This window comes from Eptatretus burgeri, chromosome 3 (assembly GCF_056783735.1).
Source record: "Eptatretus burgeri isolate ZD-2024b chromosome 3, Ebu_testis_v1, whole genome shotgun sequence".
Taxonomy (NCBI): domain Eukaryota; kingdom Metazoa; phylum Chordata; class Myxini; order Myxiniformes; family Myxinidae; genus Eptatretus; species Eptatretus burgeri.
In genome coordinates, this window is record NC_140963.1 from 13,417,219 (window position 1) to 13,439,402 (window position 22,184).

General features: G+C 42.2%; 1 protein-coding gene across 4 annotated transcripts in view; it reads right to left on the bottom strand.

The window, feature by feature from the left end:
• Positions 1-692: 692 nt before the first annotated feature.
• Positions 693-22,184, bottom strand: part of LOC147029419 (electroneutral sodium bicarbonate exchanger 1-like) — a 249,828-nt gene continuing 228,336 nt past the window's right edge. For all 4 annotated transcript variants that reach the window (XM_085872458.1, XM_085872457.1, XM_085872456.1 and 1 more), the window contains one exon: positions 693-14,388. In XM_085872458.1, the coding sequence (XP_085728584.1) occupies positions 14,301-14,388 (88 nt within the window). In that variant the 3' untranslated portion in view covers positions 693-14,300. The remainder of the gene's footprint in view (positions 14,389-22,184) is intronic.

The window sequence follows — 22,184 nt, forward strand, 5'->3', positions numbered from 1 at the left end:
CATTTCACCCGCCCACCCCCGTCCCCAAGGACGGACAGACGGAAAGCAAACCTATCATCCCCTTTGGTGAAACCAGTAGGGGACTAATAATGTCCCCCCTCCCCAAGGAGTTTTTCCTCCTCGGACAGACGCTGTATTAACATGAATAAATAGCTTATTGTGGTGTTTTGTGAGGGACCCCTACCAGAAGTTTAAAAAAAAAAAAACTATTCCGAACCACAAACACGTGTGATTACATTTTCAAAGTCTCTCCTGTTGTCCAACATCAAACTGAAAGGGAGGTAAACCGACATTCTTGAGGCATTATATGTTTCCCACGCCTCCCCACGGACTAACGGACCCGAGCCGACTCGACTTGCTAGGCCTCAAGGTGCGCCGCTTGCTAGGCCGTGATGATCTTTAGCTAATAAAAGGTTCTTCAGGAAGTTTGACATGCGATATTGCCCCCGACACCCTTACCGCCCAATTGTGACCTTGATTCGCTGCATAACCCCATTCCTAACGGGTTGAATTTTTTTTCTTTCTCCAGGTTGGGAGATTCCAAATCCATCTCGACGATGAGCAAGCGGTGTCCTAACACCCCAACCAAGTGCGAGTGGTGGCTGCATGTTTGAACCCATAGGTCCGTCGCCCGTTTGAGCCCCGTATGGAGCAGGTGTACTCGCACATCAAACGCACAAACTTGTGTCATCGATTTTTTAAATATTTTTTATTGTCATTATTAAAGTGCTTCCAACAGATTTCAGGTTTGTCGAACACACCGATTGAACAAGAAAACGTGTTTAATTACAGGAACTCTTAAATTGGGGAAAGTCCAAGTCTTACATATTAAGCGTGCCAACAAAAGGTATAGTTACATTCAACAGCAACAACAAACATTCTGCATTGGTAAGTTACCATGGCACAAGACAATATAAATATAATTGCACATGGTAGCTTTTATGTTTTTAAAGTGCATTCTATATTCACATGTGCAGCGATAACACAAAATCTACCGCAGCAATGCAAGACTGAACAGCAAATGTTGAAGGTAGTTCAAAAGTTAAAAGTCTGCAAACTATTTACTGCTTAAGACAGAGGTATCTAAAACTACGGTCCAAATGACAGGCCGAGGGAAGTGAGTAGTTGAGTTTCTGGACAGTTTCCTTGAAAAGCGTGGCATCTATGGTTGTACCGAGCGGAGAAGAACGACGTGCCAGTTTACACTGTGACTCCTGAAGCCCTCAGCACGACCAAAACAAACACAAACACCCTAATTAGTAGGAAAGAAAATTCTAGCACTTTCTACTCTTTTGTTAAACTACTAACTTATTGGTCATCCGTTGTACAAATAAAAGTTGGAAGGATCATGCACAGCAAGGGTTTTAAAATGAATATGTCCTGTGACACGAGAAATTACGCACAACTTGAACAAACTCTTTGCAAGATTTGTAATTGTTTACAGGACAACTACACAGTTATGACATAGAGTGGACTCTACCCTGCTGCTTTGATTAGGCCACAAACTTGCTGATAGACTCGTGTACTTTTGCATACAGTTCCATAGTGACGGTGCCAGAAAATTCACATCACGTTAAAGTTTGCCTCCTGTTGGTGGAGAAAAATGTGTTCTGACCAATAATGGACAATAGATATCATGAACAATTTTATAAATTGATTAATTGTTTTTTTTTTAAAGGATATCAACAACTACCCTTTACTTTGTAAAATTTGCTTCATGCGTTTGATGTATGAGATTGTGACATGCTGCTGTCACATCCATCGGGACCATACTCTGTACAGAGCGTGGGTGCTGCCACATCAGTCTCCTGGGCTATTGGCCACAATCCTAGAGGAGTCACCACTCCTACACAGGACACTTGAATGGCTCAATCATCTCAGCAAGCTGGTATTCATTTTGTCAACCTCAGAAGGATGACAGGCTGAGTCAACCTCACCTGGTATTAATTCAAAGGCCAGCAGGATTTGAACTCAGGACTCTAGAATTCCCAAGCCCCCACCCTAACCATTAAGCCAACATCAGGCATGCTGTCACATGTCTGTCTGAATCTGACAGTGCAGAAACGAAGAGCAAAGTAAATGCAAATCATTTGTGAATTACCTCCATTGTTGCAGGAACAGCTTGGACGAGATTGTGATCAGATAATAAAGGGTGAGCTATTGTTTTGAAGCCATGGGTGAATGACTCATTTGCATGGAGGCATGGTTGGGGAAGGGGAGGAGGTTCGACACCATCCTGGACAGGAAGGGGGAAAAGATGACAGGCTGGTTTTGCCGAGCAAGCAACAGATGGTTATTGTGTGCAGGTGGTTATTTTCTGATCTGCTGATTTTGTTCTTATTGAGGACAAGACTCGGACAAATCTCAGGGAGTCATGAGACTGCATCATTGAGCGCATGCTGGTTGGGGACAGGGATAGGGAGCCAGAGCGGGCGGCATGATTAAACAAATGGAGGTGTGTATGACCACAACTGGACTTGCAACCTTCGCTCGCTCCACTGGACCACACAAATTGCTTCCACAATGTCAATTGTGTGACAATGCTTAATCAGAGAAACTGTGAACCATATTATGGTGCGGATACTCCCTTATTTACCCCTCAATTCAGGCAACCTGTGCACATTGAAGTTGAATCCACATTCAGCCAGCATGGTCCAAATAGAAGACAGAATTGATATAACAATGGAAGCTCACAATGTAGTTTGTCTTTTGTGTTTGTAAATACATGTAAAGTGATTAAAGAAATGTTACTTTTTGTGAATGTCATCTGTTCTTCGTCCCACTTTCACGTCCATGGTAAACGGTTGGGCATATGTGAAGGTAATCAATCTCGAGGGTAGTTTGGACCATGGGGAAATGCGGCTCGTACAATTCCGTTGGAATCGACAATTTGTCCTCTGGGAGAAAGACAGGATCTCCGCTCACAACAAATAGCATAATGTTTATGACTTGCAATTCAAAATGTTCTGTGATGTCACAAATATAACGGCCATTTCACAAGTGCCTCCATCGCATGGGTCAAGTTCGAGTGGACAGGACAAAACAAACAAAGAAAAGTGTCAATACAATTTCAAATTTTGATCATACGGTGAAAATCCGATGACAAAGGAGAGATATGTCGACACAGGCTGGACGAGCTTTCCAAATATTCGACACCTGTGCAGATTGGAATCGGTTGCGAACAATAATCGAAACTGTTTCATGAACTACTTGTAATGTTGAAAATTATGGAGCAAATTTAAACAAATTGCACCGAATTAAGTGCACAATCGGAGATTGTAAAATAATTGCAGATAATGTTGCAAATTATTTTCTAAAACATTTAATGCTCATCATGTTCACAAACTGGCAAGGAATGTTATATTTTAATGTGTCCATTGCAAAATTAGTTTGTGGGGGTATTTGGCTCCAGCCTTCATGGGTGACAGATTTGATTGACGATGAGTTATCAAGGGACCTTGATGACATGATGACTTCTCCAAAGCAAGGGGACTGACCTTTGGCCTGGTTGAGCTTTCAGGACAACATGGATCCTGATGATTCCCCAGCAAGGGTGAAACGAATATGTCTGTTGGCTCGGGAGACTCGTCGGGGGTATCGTTGGTATTCACCAGCATATCAGCAAACAAATTCACCACCAAAGTATCGGCACAACACAGTGTTGGGGTCACTGTGTTGGTGTGGATACTTTGATGAATTTATTACCTTCGCCACTGAAGGTGGACCAACGTTGTGTTTTCACCTTGTCTGTTTGTCTATGAACAGGATACCTCAAAAAAGTTGTGGACGAGTTATAACAAAACCAGGTGGATGAATTGAGTACATAACAACAACAAGCCATTTCGATGCAGATCCTGCCTATCAGTAGGATACAAAGGGTTAACTGTTCAGCCTGGCGGAGGTATGCGCTCCACCGAGTGCCGTTCTAGTTTTACCTGTTAAAACGGTCTCTGGTTGTTCTGTAAATGGATAGAGCAAAATCTGACCTTTTGGGCAACTGTTATAAACAAGGCTTCAATGTTCTTCAAACAAGCCAGTTTTGCTGAAATTGTCAGAACATTTTATGTTCAGAACCTTTTACAAACTGTTCTTCAGTCTTGATAACAATCGCTCGGGCACCAACATTGTCTACAGAAATCAAATCATGAGGATATGCTTTTTTCCGTGTATGTTAGCAACCATGTAATGCAAGATTCGATAATATGGTTGGATTTGACAACCAAAACAGGGCGTACGTTTGACAATTTCACTCCCTTTAACAACAGATGAACTCCAAAGGAAAATGATGTTTTCCTGAAAATGGAGTCAACGCGATTAGAAAAATGCAGTGCCAAACACAAATCAAACAAGAGAGTTCGTACAACGCATTGCCCCGCTCAGTCGTCAGGAACAAGGATATGGGGGCGGGGGTCTGCAAACAGCAAATTTGATTGGTCGTGATGACGTAAAATGCCGGAATATTTGGTCTAAGTAATGCCAAACCGAAGGGTTTTAAAAGTGCCAAGATGGTGATTTATGTTCTGTGGTGTTCAAGTAAATATTTCCATTGAAATAAAATGAAAGATTTTCGAGGTTGTAAGAAAAAAAGATCTTTCAGAAGATTACCGCCATTGATGCAGCGTCTTTTACAACACCCTATCTAACACGTTACATTAGTTCTTCGTGCTTGTTGTTTGTGTCCTTTATGACGTCCTTAAAAACAGTAAGTTTCCTGTTTGGAATGATTTTTAATTTTGTTTGACGGCCGGACAGGCACAGACAGACAGACTAAAAAAATAAAATAAAATCTCACTCCTCTCTGGGCATATGCGATCGGGACAAATTCAGAGCCAACGTACTGTTAAAACTACAGCTCCGTGTTCTGATCCATGTTCCGATTCATGTTCAAAATATAACATGCAATGGATTTTAAGTTGTTCCTCGATGATAAACTGACGTTTGTAGAGAAACAGACAGACAGACAGACAAAATCAATCAATTGCTTAACCCCACTTTGTCGCTTCCATAATGTGATAACATATTTTACGTTATCAATCAGATTTCACAATCATGCATCACGTGTTCCGTTGCTGCCGTTGACTAAGACTAAGATCCTTATCTTGCCGTCCCTTGTGCAGCATAAGCTTTTATTTTATAAAATGCACATTTGGGAACGTCCACTGCCCTAGTTTGACAGCTGTGAACTGCACAGGTGTTTTCACTCACCATGAGAGTGTGAAAGGATTATGTTGTTTGACCCACAAGATGGCAGAAGGATAAGCTCGGCCCAGATGCTGCGACATCATATGAAATCTGTCAATTAGTTATTTTTGTGACAACTGCACAAACTAGCTGTACATCAACAATTAAAATGAACCAATAAAAAAATGAAAATAAACCCAATGGCACACACAGGTCAATCATTAGGGGCACGCCAACGATCCGTTTAGTATTAATCTATGGTAGGACACTCCATGAAAATTTCATCAAGTTGTAACTTAACCTTTAAAAAAAAAACAGCCAGGTATGGTACCCACAAGAGGTGAGTGTGCCATATTTCACATGGGACAGAAAGCGAACTGACCTATCTGTACTTGGATGGTAAAGATCCCAATGTATCATTCGAAAAGAGATGGCTACTATGTTCTGTTAACCTGACCATATTCTCAGCTTCAGGTGAGCTGCATGATTTCCACTTCCTGCAACAGGTGGGAGTGCTGGAGTAAGGATATAATCACAGGCATGCGAGGCTAACTCATCATTTCCTGCATCTTAAACATCTTGTGATACCTAAAAGTATATCTATGTCGTATTTTTGTTTAAAAATACTGTGCGTTTCATCTACAGTCGCAAACGAGCATTTAAAAATAAATGGTTCGGTGAGTGAGAGGAAGTATTCATTTCATTTCGTACGCAGCATGTGGATGCTGGTTGCATCATTGCTGGGAGCACAACTGTGCCACTGATGCAGTGGCCCCATCTGTAGGTTAAGGCAGGAATTTGGAATTTGTTCATGATGCCGGCAATAGCTCGCGAAGGACACCGTGGGATCTTTGACGTACCCAAATGGATGGCAGCAAACGGGACACCTGTTTAACATCCAACATCTTGCCTGTGAAACACCAGTGTGACAGTTTATAGCTGGGTCAGGATTCAAACTCAGGCTAAATGACTCAGAGGTTGTGGGCATACCTCGAGGCCACCTGCCAGCCCAGAGTAAGTATGAAAAGGTTTCTGATTATATTCATTGCCCCTCATTGTCACAATGGGAATAGTTGAAGCTTAACAGTTAGTAAACCGTCGAGGATAATTTCACCACCTCCATACCTGTTAAATCTGAGGATCTGCCAGGATTTCCTCAAATCCTGGCGGATCCTCACAATCTTCGAGATTCATTTGAGGAAATTAGCTCTAAAACCAAAGAACAATTTGTGCAACCACAGGAATGTTTTATATGTGGTCTTGACCTGAATGAATTTCACCTTGGTGAGTTACAAAGATACTGTCTGTTGGAAATTGCGCACCTTATGCTGGGTTGATGTTACCATCAGGGTGAGAATTTCAACCGTTTCATTAATGCTTTGAAAGTTGGAGGTATCTTCACAATGACCTCGACAGATACCCAAATTTATTTGAAAATGTGTCGCCAATATTTCAGACCGACCCTTCATGATCCACTCAAAGCAAATAGCCAAATATTAGTAATTATTACGATAATATAGCATATTGTGGTACGACCATTTTCTATCGTTTATTATCACTGATAGCCTTTTAAGATCGAAGAACAACAACAAATCTGTTAGATAGCCAGAATTCATAACAATTAATCTATTTTTTTTATGAGAAATTCAGAAAGGGATATATTAATGTTCTCATGACAGTTACAAGATGATAATAAGGAAGAATAGGATGGCACAACCCTTCCGCTTCATGAATGGATTAAATAAATAAAAAACAGTATTTTAAAATATTACTGATTATATTATGGAGAATACAACACTGCCATTGGATACCAACGATGCCAAACAGAACAACAACAACAAAAAAGTTATCATGAAAGAAGTACTGAACTGATGAGATTACAGTGATTATTCTTCCTCACCGAGTATCTCAGCAATGGAAAAAAAGAAAGAACTGATAAATGTACTCCTCTCTCTTCTTTGTGCGCAGCCTGGGGCTGCTGGTTGCATCATGTGTTGAGTGCATGGCTCTGCTGCTGATGCAATGCCCACTACCAGTTCCATGGTGCTCATTTTGCCAACCTCAGAAGGATGACAGACTGAGTCAACCCCACCTCATGTTAACTCAACGGCACCAGGAGCTTGAACTCAGGACCCTAAGATCCCAAGCCAGCCACCCTCACCACTAAGCCAACACCAGGCTCCTATCCCAAGCCAGCCACCCTCACCACAAAGACAACACCAGGCTCCTATCCCAAGCCAGCCACGCTCACCACTAAGCCAACACCAGGCTCCTATCCCAAGCCAGCCACCCTCACCACGAAGACAACACCAGGCTCCTATCTCAAGCCAGCCACCCTCACCACTAAGCCAACACCAGGCTCCTATCCCAAGCTAGCCACCCTCACCACTAAGCCAACACCAGGCTCCTATCCCAAGCTAGCCACCCTCACCACTAACCCAACACCAGGCTCATATCCCAAGCTCGCCACCTTCACTACTAATCCAACACCAGGCTCCTATCCCAGGCTGAAAATGACGATTTAAAAGGTGAATAGTCTGTATTTTTTCAGAAATATTTGCATTTCAGTCCACACCGCCATCACACTCAGCACAGGCTGAGTTACACAAGGATACGTAAGGAACTTTGGCACAGGAAGAGGCAATTCGGCCCATCATGTCGACGATGCACCAATCCCAGTGTCATCATGCTTCCATAGACATGCTACCTACCATGCACATGCTACCTACCATGCACATGCTACCTACCATGCACGCAAGCCAATATCCCCATGCTCCTCTTCTCCAATGCATCCAGGTACCTAGCAGAATCCAATTTAAACTAATCCACCCCCTCCACTGCCACTAACTTTCCAGGAAGACAAGGCCATACATTAACCACTCTCCAACTGAAAGACCCCTGCCTTAAAACTGTCTTAACTCTGATGTTCTTTCCCACCAGGTGTGGTCCTTGGTCCTAACATTGTCAACTCTGCCGAAACACTACACTGCACCTGTCTTGTCCACACCGCTTAGTATATTAAACATCTCCATCAGGTTCCCTCACAATCACCTCCTTTCCATTCATTGTATAAAGTCCTGTCATTCAAATGCTCCTTATAGCTGAGTGTAGCTAGCCCTGGAATCAATGTTGTAGCTCGTCACTACCCACTCTATGACAGTGAGGTCCTTCCTCAGATGCAGTGACCAAAACTGCACACAGTATTGTAAAGACAAGTTCTTTTGATTTATAATTTATTACCTGACAAATACAACCTAAAACCCTTTTAGCTTTACCGATAGCTGTCTGGCTCTGTCTGGTTGTCCCACAAATCTCTTACTACCCACCCCCAGATCTTTCCCCTGTGTGACATATTTAAAGACTGCCCCTTGTATTACATAATCCTTTTCATTATTCTGACCCATCCCCAGCACCTTACATTTCTTTATGTTAAACGTCTATCTGCAAATCCTCTGTTCAATCTGTTAAAGTATTGAGACTTTACTGAACCTGATTACCCCGCTCCCCAAACCTACCTCACTGCTACCTGCCATACCTCCAAGCTTTGTGTCATCTTCAAATTTAGAAAACATCTTCATCTTCAAATATTATCACCACTATCCAGATCATTGATGTAAATGATGAATAATAATGGTCCCAGTGCTGATCCCTGAAGTATCCCACCACATAAATCCTCCCAGCAAGACATCCCCCGACCTACAGCCACTCTTTGCTTCCCATCACTAATCCAGTTTCCAATCCCGTTATTGAGCCGACCAGCCACTCCACAACCTCCTCAGCTCAGCTGACGACCTCCAATGTGATACCTTATCAAATGCTTTCTGAAGGTCAAGATACACATCCACTGCACTTCCCTCATCTAACCAATCAGAAACTACTCTCTAGAACTCCAAAACAATTGTTAAACATGATGTCCCTTTTAATAAATTCGTGCTGACTCCCTTTAATTCGTATGAAATTATTCAAATAGTTCCCTATCCATTCCTTCATTAACATCTCCAATAATTTCCCACAACTGAGGTGAAGCTAACAGTTGTATAGTTCCCCCAATTATTATCTGGAACCTTTATTAAATAACGGTGTTGCATTTGCTATTATCCAATCCTCTGGTCCCTATCCTGACTCCAATGAGTTGTTATAGATATCTGCCAACACCACGCTTATCTTCTCTGCCACCTCCCGCAATACTCGAGGATGCACATTATTCAGCCCTGGAGCTTCACCTGAGCTTCATCATCCCTTCATTTTCCTATCTGCTTCTTCACGTCCTCCGTTCCAACTGGGCTCTATTCCGAAAGCCTTTGCTCACCCCCAAGGTAGACACCCTTCACTATTGGAAGTTTTTCAGTACATCATCAGTCACGTGATTCGGCAGCCATATTGCTTTTTTTTTTAAACCTTCAAAAATCTTCTTCTCTGAAGTGGCTGAACAAATTGAGGTGAAACTTTACACGCATGACCGCCTGTCCATGAGGAACAAAAAAGTCACACATGTGATGGCATACGTCACAAGGTTTGGCAGCCATATTGGATTTACCCTAAAACCTATAAAAATACACAACTCAAAAGAAGTCCTGGCGAGGGTCTGCAATGTTTGATTGCTCTTTTTCTTGTTAATTATTGTAATTACTGCACAATAAAACCTGTATATAGTATTAAAAATGTTTAATAACAAATGATTTAGAGGGGAGGTGTAAAGAGACTTTCAGGCCACCATATGGAAGGAAAAAAAAACTTGAATAATCCTGCCATCTCACCATCATCATCCACAAACTCTCCTGTGCTATTGCTCAATGGGACCAGACTCCTCTTAATCCTTTCTTGACCTCGTATATACGTACTTAAAGAACGTCTTGCTGTTATGTTAAACATTCTTGGCAATGCCCTTTTCATATTTCCTTTTGGCCTGCCAAGTTATTTTCTAAACTCGTCTGTTTCCTCCTCCATATATGTGAGAGTTATACGTGATTACACAGCCATGTGGATAAAATATAGTAAAATAAGCCATTTATTTTAGAAAATAAAAAATAAAATAAGTAAAGTAAAATAAAATATAGATAAAATAAGCCATTTATTTTATAAAATAAAAATAAAATAAGTAAAATAAAATAAAATATAGATAAAATATAGTAAAATAAGCCATTCATTTTATAAAATAAAAATAATATAAGTAAAATAAAATAAAATATAGTAAAATAAGCCATTTATTTTATAAAATAAAAATAAAATAAGTAAAATAAAATAAAATATAGATAAAATATAGTAAAATAAGCCATTTATTTTATAAAATAAAAATAAAATAAGTAAAATAAAATAAAATAGAGATAAAATATAGTAAAATAAATAAATAAGTCAAAAATAAGTTAAAATGTGGATATATCCACAGCCATGTGGATAAAATATAGTAAAATATAGCAAAAATATAGTAAGGATAGTAAAATAAGCAAATAATGATAGGATGTGGATAAACATCGGCCGGATACACGACTGTCTGGCGTAGCACATCTCCTGCATAACTAAGTTCCATTCGTTTTGAGGCATTTTAATGAGAAATAAACAATTAAAAACGATGAACATTACATTTTATATTGTTAGGCAAAGGATTCAACAAATTATTTAAAATTTGAAGATTCAGTTCATATTCAAGAAGGAGAAGAAGCAGAAGATTACCACGATAAAAAAAAGGCTTGCACACACTCCTGGTTCCAAATTAGATAGTGATAAAAATGAACAAAAATGATGATACATTAATGACTGCACAGATGATGAATATGATTGACACACCATGATTGTCACAATTTTTTTTTTATGAGTGATTTTTTTTTTCAAGCAGCATTTTGATATTTTTGTGGAATTATCGCCCATTGTTTAAGATTTTATAATTATTGAGGCTAGACGTTCACTGTAAATATTGAGTGAAGTAAAACATGACAATGGTGAACAATGAAAGATGGATGAATATTTTAGGTGGAAATGTGATGACGTATGCTGCCATAAGGTTAAGTGCTATGGTAGTCGGCGAGAATGGTTCGAAACGCGGTGTGAATGAGACATAAGAGTCTCAACAAATGTGTAAAAATGATCGATGATTGCAATTACAGTTGTCTAATTCATCACACGGAAATGTGGTTAGACTGTGTCCAATATTTATATAAAACAAGAGGGCCTTTCCAGGCAAGTCTCCAAGGCAATCGACGACGAGCAAATCGGCACGACCTGCGTCAAAAAATACTTGCTCCTGATAAAAAGGTCAGATATAGTCGAGAGAATGTTTGCTCCTTGCGTATTCAAAAATTAAGGCACCACAAACTGTTATAGTTGCCAAATATAGGCTCCTGGACTTGGGTCTTCCTTTTTGGGCAGCTATATAACAGGTGATGTTGCCTCCATTTTTTAATGTGGATATTCCCAAATACAACCAGATATTCATGAGTTCTTTGTATAATTTATGAAAGTGTCATGTGTCGAAGTTATACATACGAAACTGTAAAGTGTGACGAACAAAAATATGGAGGATTTTTTAACCTCTCAACCCTCTCTCCTGGAAACAATCTGTTTGTGCCGGTCTGAACCTCCTCTCACCATACAATGTATGCTTTGGAACTTTGGTTCCGTGACTTGATAACCACATTGCCTCTGCAATGGAGCATCCTCTTCAATTATAAAAACTTAAAAACTACCTCAAAACCAATAAGTTGCAGTATTGCAACCCTGGCCAGCCATAAGTGTAAATTGGGAACCTGTGAGTCTCATATTTGGGCAATGTATCACATTATATTATAAACAGCCAATGCGGAACATGTAATGAACATACTTAATCTCATTAAAATACAAAAAGGTAGTCGTAGCAGTAAGTACATACTTTTGTATTCACTGCTATACCACAGGTGGTAGTGAATACAATTGCAAAATCACTGCAATAAATAAACAGCTACGTATATGGGAACTCAGAACAAAGATGTATCTGCAGTTTAGTTCCATATGTGATGGCTGGTGGTGACTCAGATCAGCAGTTCACTTGTGAAGCAGAGAAGTGCATGGCCGTCATGAGAAAACGTATCACACATTGAATTTGAAAATGACGCGTTATTCGAGAAGTGTACAATTGTGCCGGAATCGTACTATAATTTGAGAAGTGTTTATTTGTTTTTACTTTTCTGCACTCCTAAACTGCCAGTTGAAAACTGCTGGTTGTATATCGGGTGTGCCTGGGAAGGTTGTAAGGTGGTAAAAAAAAATTAAATTCATTGTTCTAGGGAATCAGGGTGGGGGGGGGAGGACCCCAATTCTTTCTTCAAATATGTATGGCATGGTGACACTTCTGGTGGAAGAGTGTGACAAGTCAAACTAAAATACACCAGTTCTGGGGGAATTAACCCATCTGTAATTCTGGGGGGAACTATCCCGTTTGTAATTCTGTGTGGGGGGGGGGGTGAATTATCCCATCCATAATTCTGAGGGATTTAACCTGTCTGTAATTCTAGGAGATTTAACCCGTCTGCAATTCTGAAGGAATTATCCCATTCATAAGGGCAGGTTCTTGTTGGTGTGTTTTAAGGCTTTGGTTAAAGTTTTATCCATTTTTCGAAAAGATGCAGAATACAGATGGTTTCATCAAATTTGTACATCTGTTCCCCCCCCCCACTCTCTTCACCCCATTTTGCTTCCTTGTGTATGGAGGTTTCACTTGGAAGCTTTGCTTACTGATGCTGGATCAGACATTGCTTTATAGTTTGTCCTTTTTGTGGCATTCTGTGCTTTAGTCTTCCCTCCACTTATGTATTTTTATACAAAGTAAAGACGAATGGAAGAGCTAGAATCATACAATAATTTGAAATATATACAGTATCATAAAAATATATGTATATATATATATATATATATATATATATATATATATATATATACATATACATATATCCCCTTCTTTTAAGAGAAGAGACATTAAGAAAAAGATTTGCCATTTTACATTCACAATCCAACACCTGACCAATGCCCAGTACAAGTGAAGTGAGTGACATCACAAATACCACTCTGCTGACATGAAGGAACACTTCACTGGGTTCGCAGTACTACTAAGAAAGCTATGCTGGTGCAGTAATTTCAATACTACGGTTGTTACGTGAATAAACACATCTGACAGAAGCAACAGGTAATCCCGGATAATGAGAATGTGGGCAGTAGTTAACCTTTTAACTTCTCTGCTGGTCCTGCTCAGCCATGCTAACCATCATGGTAATGCATCCGATGAGATTAAACTAATATTATACACCTGGTTACGGCATCTCCTTAAGCCTTTTTTTGCAGCTGGTTTGTGTAATAAGGCAGATTATTCAAAATGTTGAAGTGCATTACGACATACACCGTTACATTCCGCAGAACGAAACAAGCCTGAAGAGCGAGTGTGCTCGCAGAGACAAGAAAAGATATCCGTGAAAAAGGGTTACATCAAACGTATCATATGTGTACACGCAAACACCGCCGGGCTCTAAAAACAAAATGGCGGGAATTTCGACACACTCGTGGTTTAGACAGTGTAAAAGAGATATGACGGATGAAATATTGTTCCGCTCGAGCTTCTCAGCAACGTTAAGATAAGATTATGCAGAAACTACAACGAGAAAAAGAAACAAGGTGATTCAATAGAAACTGATATTCAACCAATGGCGGCATTCATTTGGTATACTTACGAAACACATATCCTGACTGTGAGGTTATCAAAACGGGTGACACAGAAATGTTAACACAAAGTCACGCGATGGTCAAATAAGAATGACAGTGTAGATTCACTGTAGTTAAATACACCGATTATGAAAAGTGCACTTTCCTTAAATTCAACGGTTGTCTGAAGGACAGGCTGCTGCCATTATTATTGAGCAGCAGCGTCATCTCATGAACATTTTCCTCCACTGCACAGGTATTTGAGGCCAAGCTGCCTGACAATGAAACAACATCAAAACCTCACCATATCCATGGAGCATGCAAAGCGTTGATTACAGTCAAAACAAGTGGCTACTGCAAGAGGTTTGACAAAAAGCTGGTTTTACTGAATACCACCACCACCCCTCCCTTCCTTACTCCCTCCCTATACTTCTGCCATCCACTGGAGATGCAGAGCATTAGGGAGATGGAGGTGAAATGGTCACAGTGGTGGCCAAGCGTACCGATGTTCTCCTTGGCAAATTGCTGGGAGATGAGGCAGTAGTGCTGAAAAGAGAGGTGGGGTAAAAGAGACAATAGACAAAGAGACATAAAGGTTGAATGCAGTACAGTGGTAAATTGAGGAATGAAATTAAATCATGGAATGTATGGGGTGTAAATTGTGCAAGATGGAGAGTTGGGAGAAACAGGGCAAGGAAGACCAACAGGAAAAAAAAACAATGGGGGTTTGGGGGAGGATGGATGGTCGAGGAGGAACAAAATTTTGGAAAGTATAAGATGTGGATGATCCTGAAAATGTCGAAGGAAACAAGTTTATAACAGCATCCCCATTATTCAACAGATGTGGAACATAAATAACTGCTGCTTCTAGAAAAAAAAATAAAGGACATTGCCATCACCTTGATTTACAAAAGCAGGTCATTCGTAGGACCTTTCTAATAGCACATTTACGCTGGAAATACTCGCTGTAATTTATGGATAAAAATTCCAGCAAGCACACAAATCGACAATAATAAATGTCAGTGTGTGTCAGTCAATCAACCAGTAAGTGTCTCCTCCATAACTCCAAAACTATGAAACCTAACGGCCCCAAACTTTGCATGCACACAAAGGGAACTCCAATGGAGTGTATGAATAAAAAACTGAGTGTTTGGGTAAATTTAATCACCCCTTTTGAAGATAATTTAGGAGGTGCTCATCAGAAGAAAAAAAACAAATAAACTTTAACAAAATAATGGTGCCCTCTGTCATCTTGCTCAGCCCTCTGTCAGCTTGCTGGGGGTCTTAAGCCAATATTTTGTTCGGCCTGCTCAACAATGCCATGACTTGGAACAGGCCGCAACAGTTTCTTAACAAAGTGCTCCATTTTGTTATTTTTTTTCTCTTTCCTCACTCATATTATCGAATGCCTGTTCATCATAGCTCCAAATTGCTGAATACATCGCTTTTGTCGACGTTATAGTTTTTCAAATGAGGAGGTTGGAGCCATTTCATGCATTTTCTATGATGACCTCTCACAGACAAATGAAAGTATATCATCGAAATATGATATCGGCTTTGACGATCGGATCTCATGGACTAAATAAAGTGTCGAAATCAGAAGCGAAATCTGAAAATTTAAAGAAAATGATGATTCTTACAACTAAGCACAAAGACTTATTTACTTATTGCAAGCAACATTTTCCTGTACAGTGCAGATATACACAAGAAAATGTGAAATTTCCAAAGCATTAAATTACTTTTTTCTTCTGTTTGGAGAATTACATTGAGTGAAAAAGAGATAAAGGAATGTGCCAAAATTAACGAGCTTCATTGAGTTGGTTTCATTGAGTACAGAGAAAATAATTAACCAGTGCGATTTGGCACCATGGCTGGGGAATCTCTGGAGCTCGTCAGGCGAAACAAATTGAATTAAAGATAAAATTAAAAGAACTATCGATTTCCACAACGGGAGGATAAGTGTGAGTAAAGCAACTTTGAAAAATTTCCACTCAATAGCTTTTTTTTCTGTCATGCATGCATTCCCCCATTTAAATTAATACATCTTAAAAATCAATGGGATTTTAAAGTTCGAGTTAAACGATGTAGTTCAGGAACACATCTATGTCAGAAATACCTGCCAATGCCTGGATATAGGTAGGTGTGTGTGTGTGTGTGTGTGTGTGTTTGTACATATTCACATGTGTATGAGCTACCCAAAGAATCCCAGGAAGTGACGACACTTTCCCCATGCTCATTGGCTGGATTTGTCTCATTTAAGTCCTGTGTTGTGTTTCGTGTGTTCATCTGTATGTCAGTGTGCTTCTGACAGCTCCACCACAAGCCTTAGATCCTGAAAAAAAAAAAAAAACTGGAAGGGTGCTCTTCAACGTCGTGATGTCACCAGATATGCCTCCGCCCACATTATCGCATCATGACACGTACTTGTACCAAGTTTGATTTAAATCCCTCAACCCAGATTCAAAATATTAAATAATTCTGGCTGCCAGACCATGCATCCGATCAGGTTAAAATTTAAAACACATATTCCCCATAACTACTCAATCATAATTGTGATGTTTCATGTCGATTGATGAAGCGGTTCAAGAGAAATAATTTTTCAAAGATTTTCGTTCAATCCAATATGGCTGCCAAACCATGTGACCTATGACGTCATAGTTGGAGAACTTCTTGTTCCTCATGGACAGGCAATCATAGCTTATAAAGTTTCACCTTGATCTGTTCAGCCATTTCAGAGAAGAAGATTTTTGACAGTTTTATGTTAGAAACTCTCTGGCTGCCGAACTACATGACCGATGACATCATCAATTTTTTTCAAATTACAATTTAGCCATAGATGACCCTCAAAAATTTTCATACTGACCGGATAAAGCATTCGACATATGCAATTATGATGTCGTAATGAAACCAACTATGACATCATCCAAAAAATCACACTTATTTCCCATGGGGAGGACTTCAAATGTGCCAAGTTTCAATTTTTTCCATGGAGCGGCTTCAGATGTACAGAGGTCCAAAGTTTTTCCTTTTTTGCAACATGGCTGCCACACCAAGTGGTCTACGATGTCATGATTATCACAAAAACATTCTACACGTGCAGTCACACCTGTCGTGAAAATTGTGTCAATCGGACAAGCGGTTGCAGAGAAAAGAGAGACAATTTGCATGGACGTACAAAAACATAATGCCACCGGCGATTTCTTCAGCGGAGGCAAAGAAATTAAAAAAGCATTGTTTTGTGATTGTAAGAATGGGGTCTCAATGGCATTCAACCAGATTTGTTCATTGTTTAACCAGATTCGGTGGTGTAACGGTAAAGCATCCGCTCTGAGTCTGGGAGGTCGAAGATTCGAACCCGACCCCGAGTTATATCAAAGATTTGAAAAATGGTCCGTGCCTCCTTGCTTGATGCTAAGCATTTAAAAAAGGACAAACATCATTAGTTGGCAACGATTACACAGGCTAGATGGGCCTTCGCCCAGGGCTGAATTTAAGGCCCTGTCACACCTTGACGTTTTAGCCAGCGTATGGTAAGGTATCAAAATGTATGTAAAACGCTGGCATACGCTGAACTATTGATGTTTTTTTTCCAGTTTTGGACGTATGCATAACGAGTTGGACGTGTGCATAACATATTAGTAACGTACACAGAACGTTTCGATAACTTATAGATAACTTATATCAACGAATGCTGAACGTGTTGTTGGCATTCACAACCTATGCCCAACGATAGTCAAACCTATACATAGCGCGGCAGCGTATCGCGGACGATCACGTGGCGTAGCCCATTAAAAGGCTACGGCTCAACGATTCAAATCATAACCGCACTAGACATCGAAGTGTCAAGCCGCTGTCACACCTTGACGTTTTAGCCAGCGTATGCCGACGTATGAAAAATTTGCCGAATACGCTGGCACACGTCGAATACGTTATGGGTAAGTTTTGCATATGTTAAGAGCACGCTGAAGCACACTGGCATACGTCGTATACGCCGAGTACATCAACAAATTTTCAGCATGTTGAAAATTTTTCGACATATGTCAGCTTATGACACACGTTCCGCATACGCTGGCCATAAGTTGTAGGCACGTTACGCGATCGTTGACACACGTCGACACACGTTACTTGTAAGTTACTCATAAGTCGAAACACGTCGAGGTAATGTTTAGCGTCAGTGTTCCAGACTCCCTGGTTTTTATTATTATTTATTTATTTTTCCTCCGTATGATGGTGATGTTGACACTTCGATTTCTCGTGCGGTTATGATTTAAATCGTTGAGCGGCAGCCTATTAATTATATTATATTATAACCGCACTTGAAATCGAAGTGTCAACATCACCATCATACGGAAGAGAAAAAAAAAAACAAAAAACAAAAAAAAACAGGGAGTCTGGAACACTGACGCTAAACATTACCTTGACGTGTTTCGACTTATGAGTAACTTACAAGTAATGTGTGTAGACGTGTGTCAACGATCGCATAACGTGCCTACAACATGTTACTCATAGGTTAGAAATAAGTTTCAGGTACGCTAAACATTACCTGGACGTGTTTCGACTTATGAGTAACTTATAAGTAACGTGTGTCGACGTGTGTCAACGATCGCGTAACGTGCCTACAACTTATGGCCAGCGTATGCGGAACGTGTGAGTCATACGCTGACATACGTTGAAAAATTTCAAGCATGTTAAAATTTGTCGACGAGCTCGGTGTACTATGACGTATGCCAGCGTACTACGACATATGCCAGCGTACTATGACGTATGCCAGCGTGCTTCAGCGGGCTCTTAACGTATACAAAACTTACCCATAACGTATTCGACGTGTGCCAGCGGTTTAGACAAATTTTTCATACGTCAGCATACGCTGGCTAAATCGTCAAGGTGTGGCAGAGCCTTTAGGAGCAGGTAACCGCCTTGGGCACCGGGCTTGTGGGGGTGTCGGCTGCCGGGCCTGGGATGCACTTACCACCAAGCTATAACAAGAAAATTTTGTGCAGGAGGAGGCCATTCGGCCTATGGTGCCTGTGCTACACCAACACCAGATTAAATAAATCTGTAAAGCTGAGAACTTAATTTCATTGCGGGAATGGTGGGAGGAGTAGGTATGAGAAAAGTGTGGCAGGCTCAGGGATGTCACCAGGGTGTTAAAATAAAATAAACTTTTTTGGGGGGGGGAGAGGGAGCAGTGGGCAAACGTGGATTTCGGGTGAAGAATGTACAACACCGACCACACACTATCCCTTGAGGTCAGGTCAGGTATGGGAGCATGTGCCAGAAGAGCACGTCGCTGCGTCCACTTTCCGCCGGTACTCCAGGGGCCTCCGTCTGGCCATCACCTAGGCAGATGCCAGGCCCATCCCCATCTCCTTGAGATGATGGTCAACCTGTTGCAACCATGAGGCATGTGGTCGGCCCACTGGCCTCCTCCACTCATGAGACTCCCTCACTGAGAGAATCTGGTGAGCAGGATCAGAGTCAGGAAAACGAGCCACATGTCCATACAGCCGCAACTGACGCTCACGGACTATGCAGGTAACAAATCTCATCCGAGTCTCTCTCAGCAACCGCTCGTTGGACACAAAATCCGACCAGCGATAGCCAAGGATTCTCCGAAGAGACCTGGTACCAAAGGAATTAAGTCTCCATCTCAGATCCTTGGTCAGAGTCCAAGTCTCGCACCCATAGAGCAAGACTGGAAGTACCAAGGACCTGAAGACTCGGACTTTCGTCCTCCCGCACAGGTACCGGCAGCGCCACACCCCATGATCCAGTGAATCCATGACTCCCCAGGCCCGACCCAGACGTCTATTGACCTCTGACTCGCAGCCAGCAGAGACATGAATATCACTGCCAAGGTAAGTGAATCTCTCCACGACCTCAACATCTTCACCACAAACAGACACAGACAGGACAGCAGCATCCAAGATGTCACCGAAAGCCTGGATCTTAGTTTTGACCCAAGAAACCCGTAATCCCAACGGCTCCGACTCCTCATTCAGCACCTCAAGGGCCCCCAAGAGGATGTCTAAAGTCTCCGCAAAGATGACTGCATCATCTGCAAAGTCAAGGTCCGAGATCTTGACATTCCCAAATGACGCACCGCAACTTGATCTCTCCGACATCCTCCCTAGAATCCAGTCCATACAAGTGCTGAAAAGTGTGGGGGCAAGTACACATCCCTGACGAACTCCAGTAACAACTGGAAATAAGTCAGAGATGGTACCACCACACTTCACAGCACTCTCAGTACCAGAGTAGAGTTCAGACATCAGATCGATCAGTTTTGGTGGCACCTCACGAAGACCAAGAATCCTCCAGAGGACATCCCGATTCACTGAATCGAACGCTTTACATAGATCAACATAGGCTGCAAGCAGCCCCTGCCGAAACTCTCGTCTGCGTTCGGTGAGGACACGAAGTGCAAGGATACGGTCAATCGTTGACCTCTTTGGTGTAAAGCCTGACTGCTCTGGACGCTGGTGCTCAAGCAGATGGTGGTGAACCCTATCGAGAATTATCCGAGCAAAGACCTTGCCCGGCACTGAGAGCAGCGTCACCCCTCGGTAGTTGTTGCAGTCTTGGCGATCACCCTTCCCTTTCCAGAGAGGGACAACAAGGCCCCTCTTCCAGTCAGTTGGGATGATGCCTGTGTTCCAGGCAGAGCACAAAACTGCATGCAACGACACGAGTGCAGCATTTCCACCAGCCTTGAGAAGTTCGGCATGGATGCCACAAATCCCTGGAGCTTTGCCCCGTTTCAACTGGTTCACCGCAGCCCGTGTTTCCACAAGCGTAGGTGGACCACAGTTGATTCGAGGTTCAGCAACAGGGATTGTAACACCCTTGACGTCCAACTCGACAGTTGGGGGATCAGCCTGGTACAACCGCTCAAAGTAACCGGCCCAGCGGGCCTTCACTTCAGACTCCTCTGTCAAGAGCCTACCACTCTCTGCTCAAACTGTAGTGCTCCGAGGGATGGGCTTGGATGAACGTAATGCGCGAATTCCCCTGTAAGCGGGACGAGAATCACCTGTCCACAGGTGATGCTCTACCCCCTCACAGATTCCTCGCACATAGGCCTCCTTGTCCACCCTCAGTGCACGTACAGTTTTACGCCTTCGCTCCCTGAACAGCTCAGCTCTGCAATTCAGCCTGGCCCTGCGACTCTGGTCAATGGTATCCAGTGTCCCTTGAGAGACAAAATTCTTCTTTGCCCTGCGGTGAGCTCCAAGGCATCCACCGGCAACATCAAGGACGGTGGTCTTGAAGCCGCTCCACAACTCTTCAGGACCCCCCAAAGCACCCAGACCCCCCAAGTGTCTACTCAGCCTGTTCGCAAACTCCTCAGCTACTCTCTCATCCCTGAGCTTGGCAACATCCAGCCTCGGCTGGGATGGTACCATTCTCCAGGATTTAAGGTGCAGCTTTAGAGTTGCTACAACAAGCCTGTGGTCAGTATTGAGGAACTGAGCACTCCGGTAGACCCTGCAGTTCTGGATCATCCTCCAACGACCGTCAATGAGGACATGGTCAATCTCCTTTGCCACACCGCCAGCGTTGGAATACCAAGTCCAGCGATGAGCTTGTGGGCGCTGAAACCATGAACCAGCCACCTTAAGTCCATGACTTCTTGCAAAGTCAAGGAACTTAGTGCTATTCTGGTTCATAGTTCCTGACCCATGGGGACCAACACACACCTCATAACCGTCCCTATCAGTTCCAGTCGATGCATTGAAATCCCCCAAGACTAGAAGTGTATCTCGTCTGGGGCACTGATCAACCACAGACTCGAGTGTGGCGTAGAATGCATCCTTCACGGTGAGATCACTCGCCTCAGTCGGAGCATAAACTGAGACCAGGGAAATGACACCTAAGGAGTGACGAGTCCTTAATCTCATAATACGCTCGTTGACCGGTGTTACCTCAATTATCATTGGGGTCAGCTTATTGGACACAGCTACAGCAACTCCTTGGGTATGGTAACCATCAGAGCGACCAGACCAATAGTAGGTGGAACCACCCACCATGATCTCGCCGCAATCCGGTCTCTGAACCTCAGAGAGTGCTGCAATATCGATGTCCAAACGCTTGAGCTCAGATGATAACAGAGACAGGTGATTATCCTCTCTTAGGGATAGGACATTCCAGGCACCCACCCGAAGGGACCGCCTCAGGTTAACCCAAGGAGACCGCCGTCTGGTGGATGACACCTCAGCACCACTCCGACACACTCTCCCGCAATCTGACCCAGGGATGTTACCCCGTGGTTTCCCTCCTATCAAAGATTGGGGGTCCCGAAGGCTTTGCCCCAATCCCGTCATCCGGTGAGCTGCCCTGCG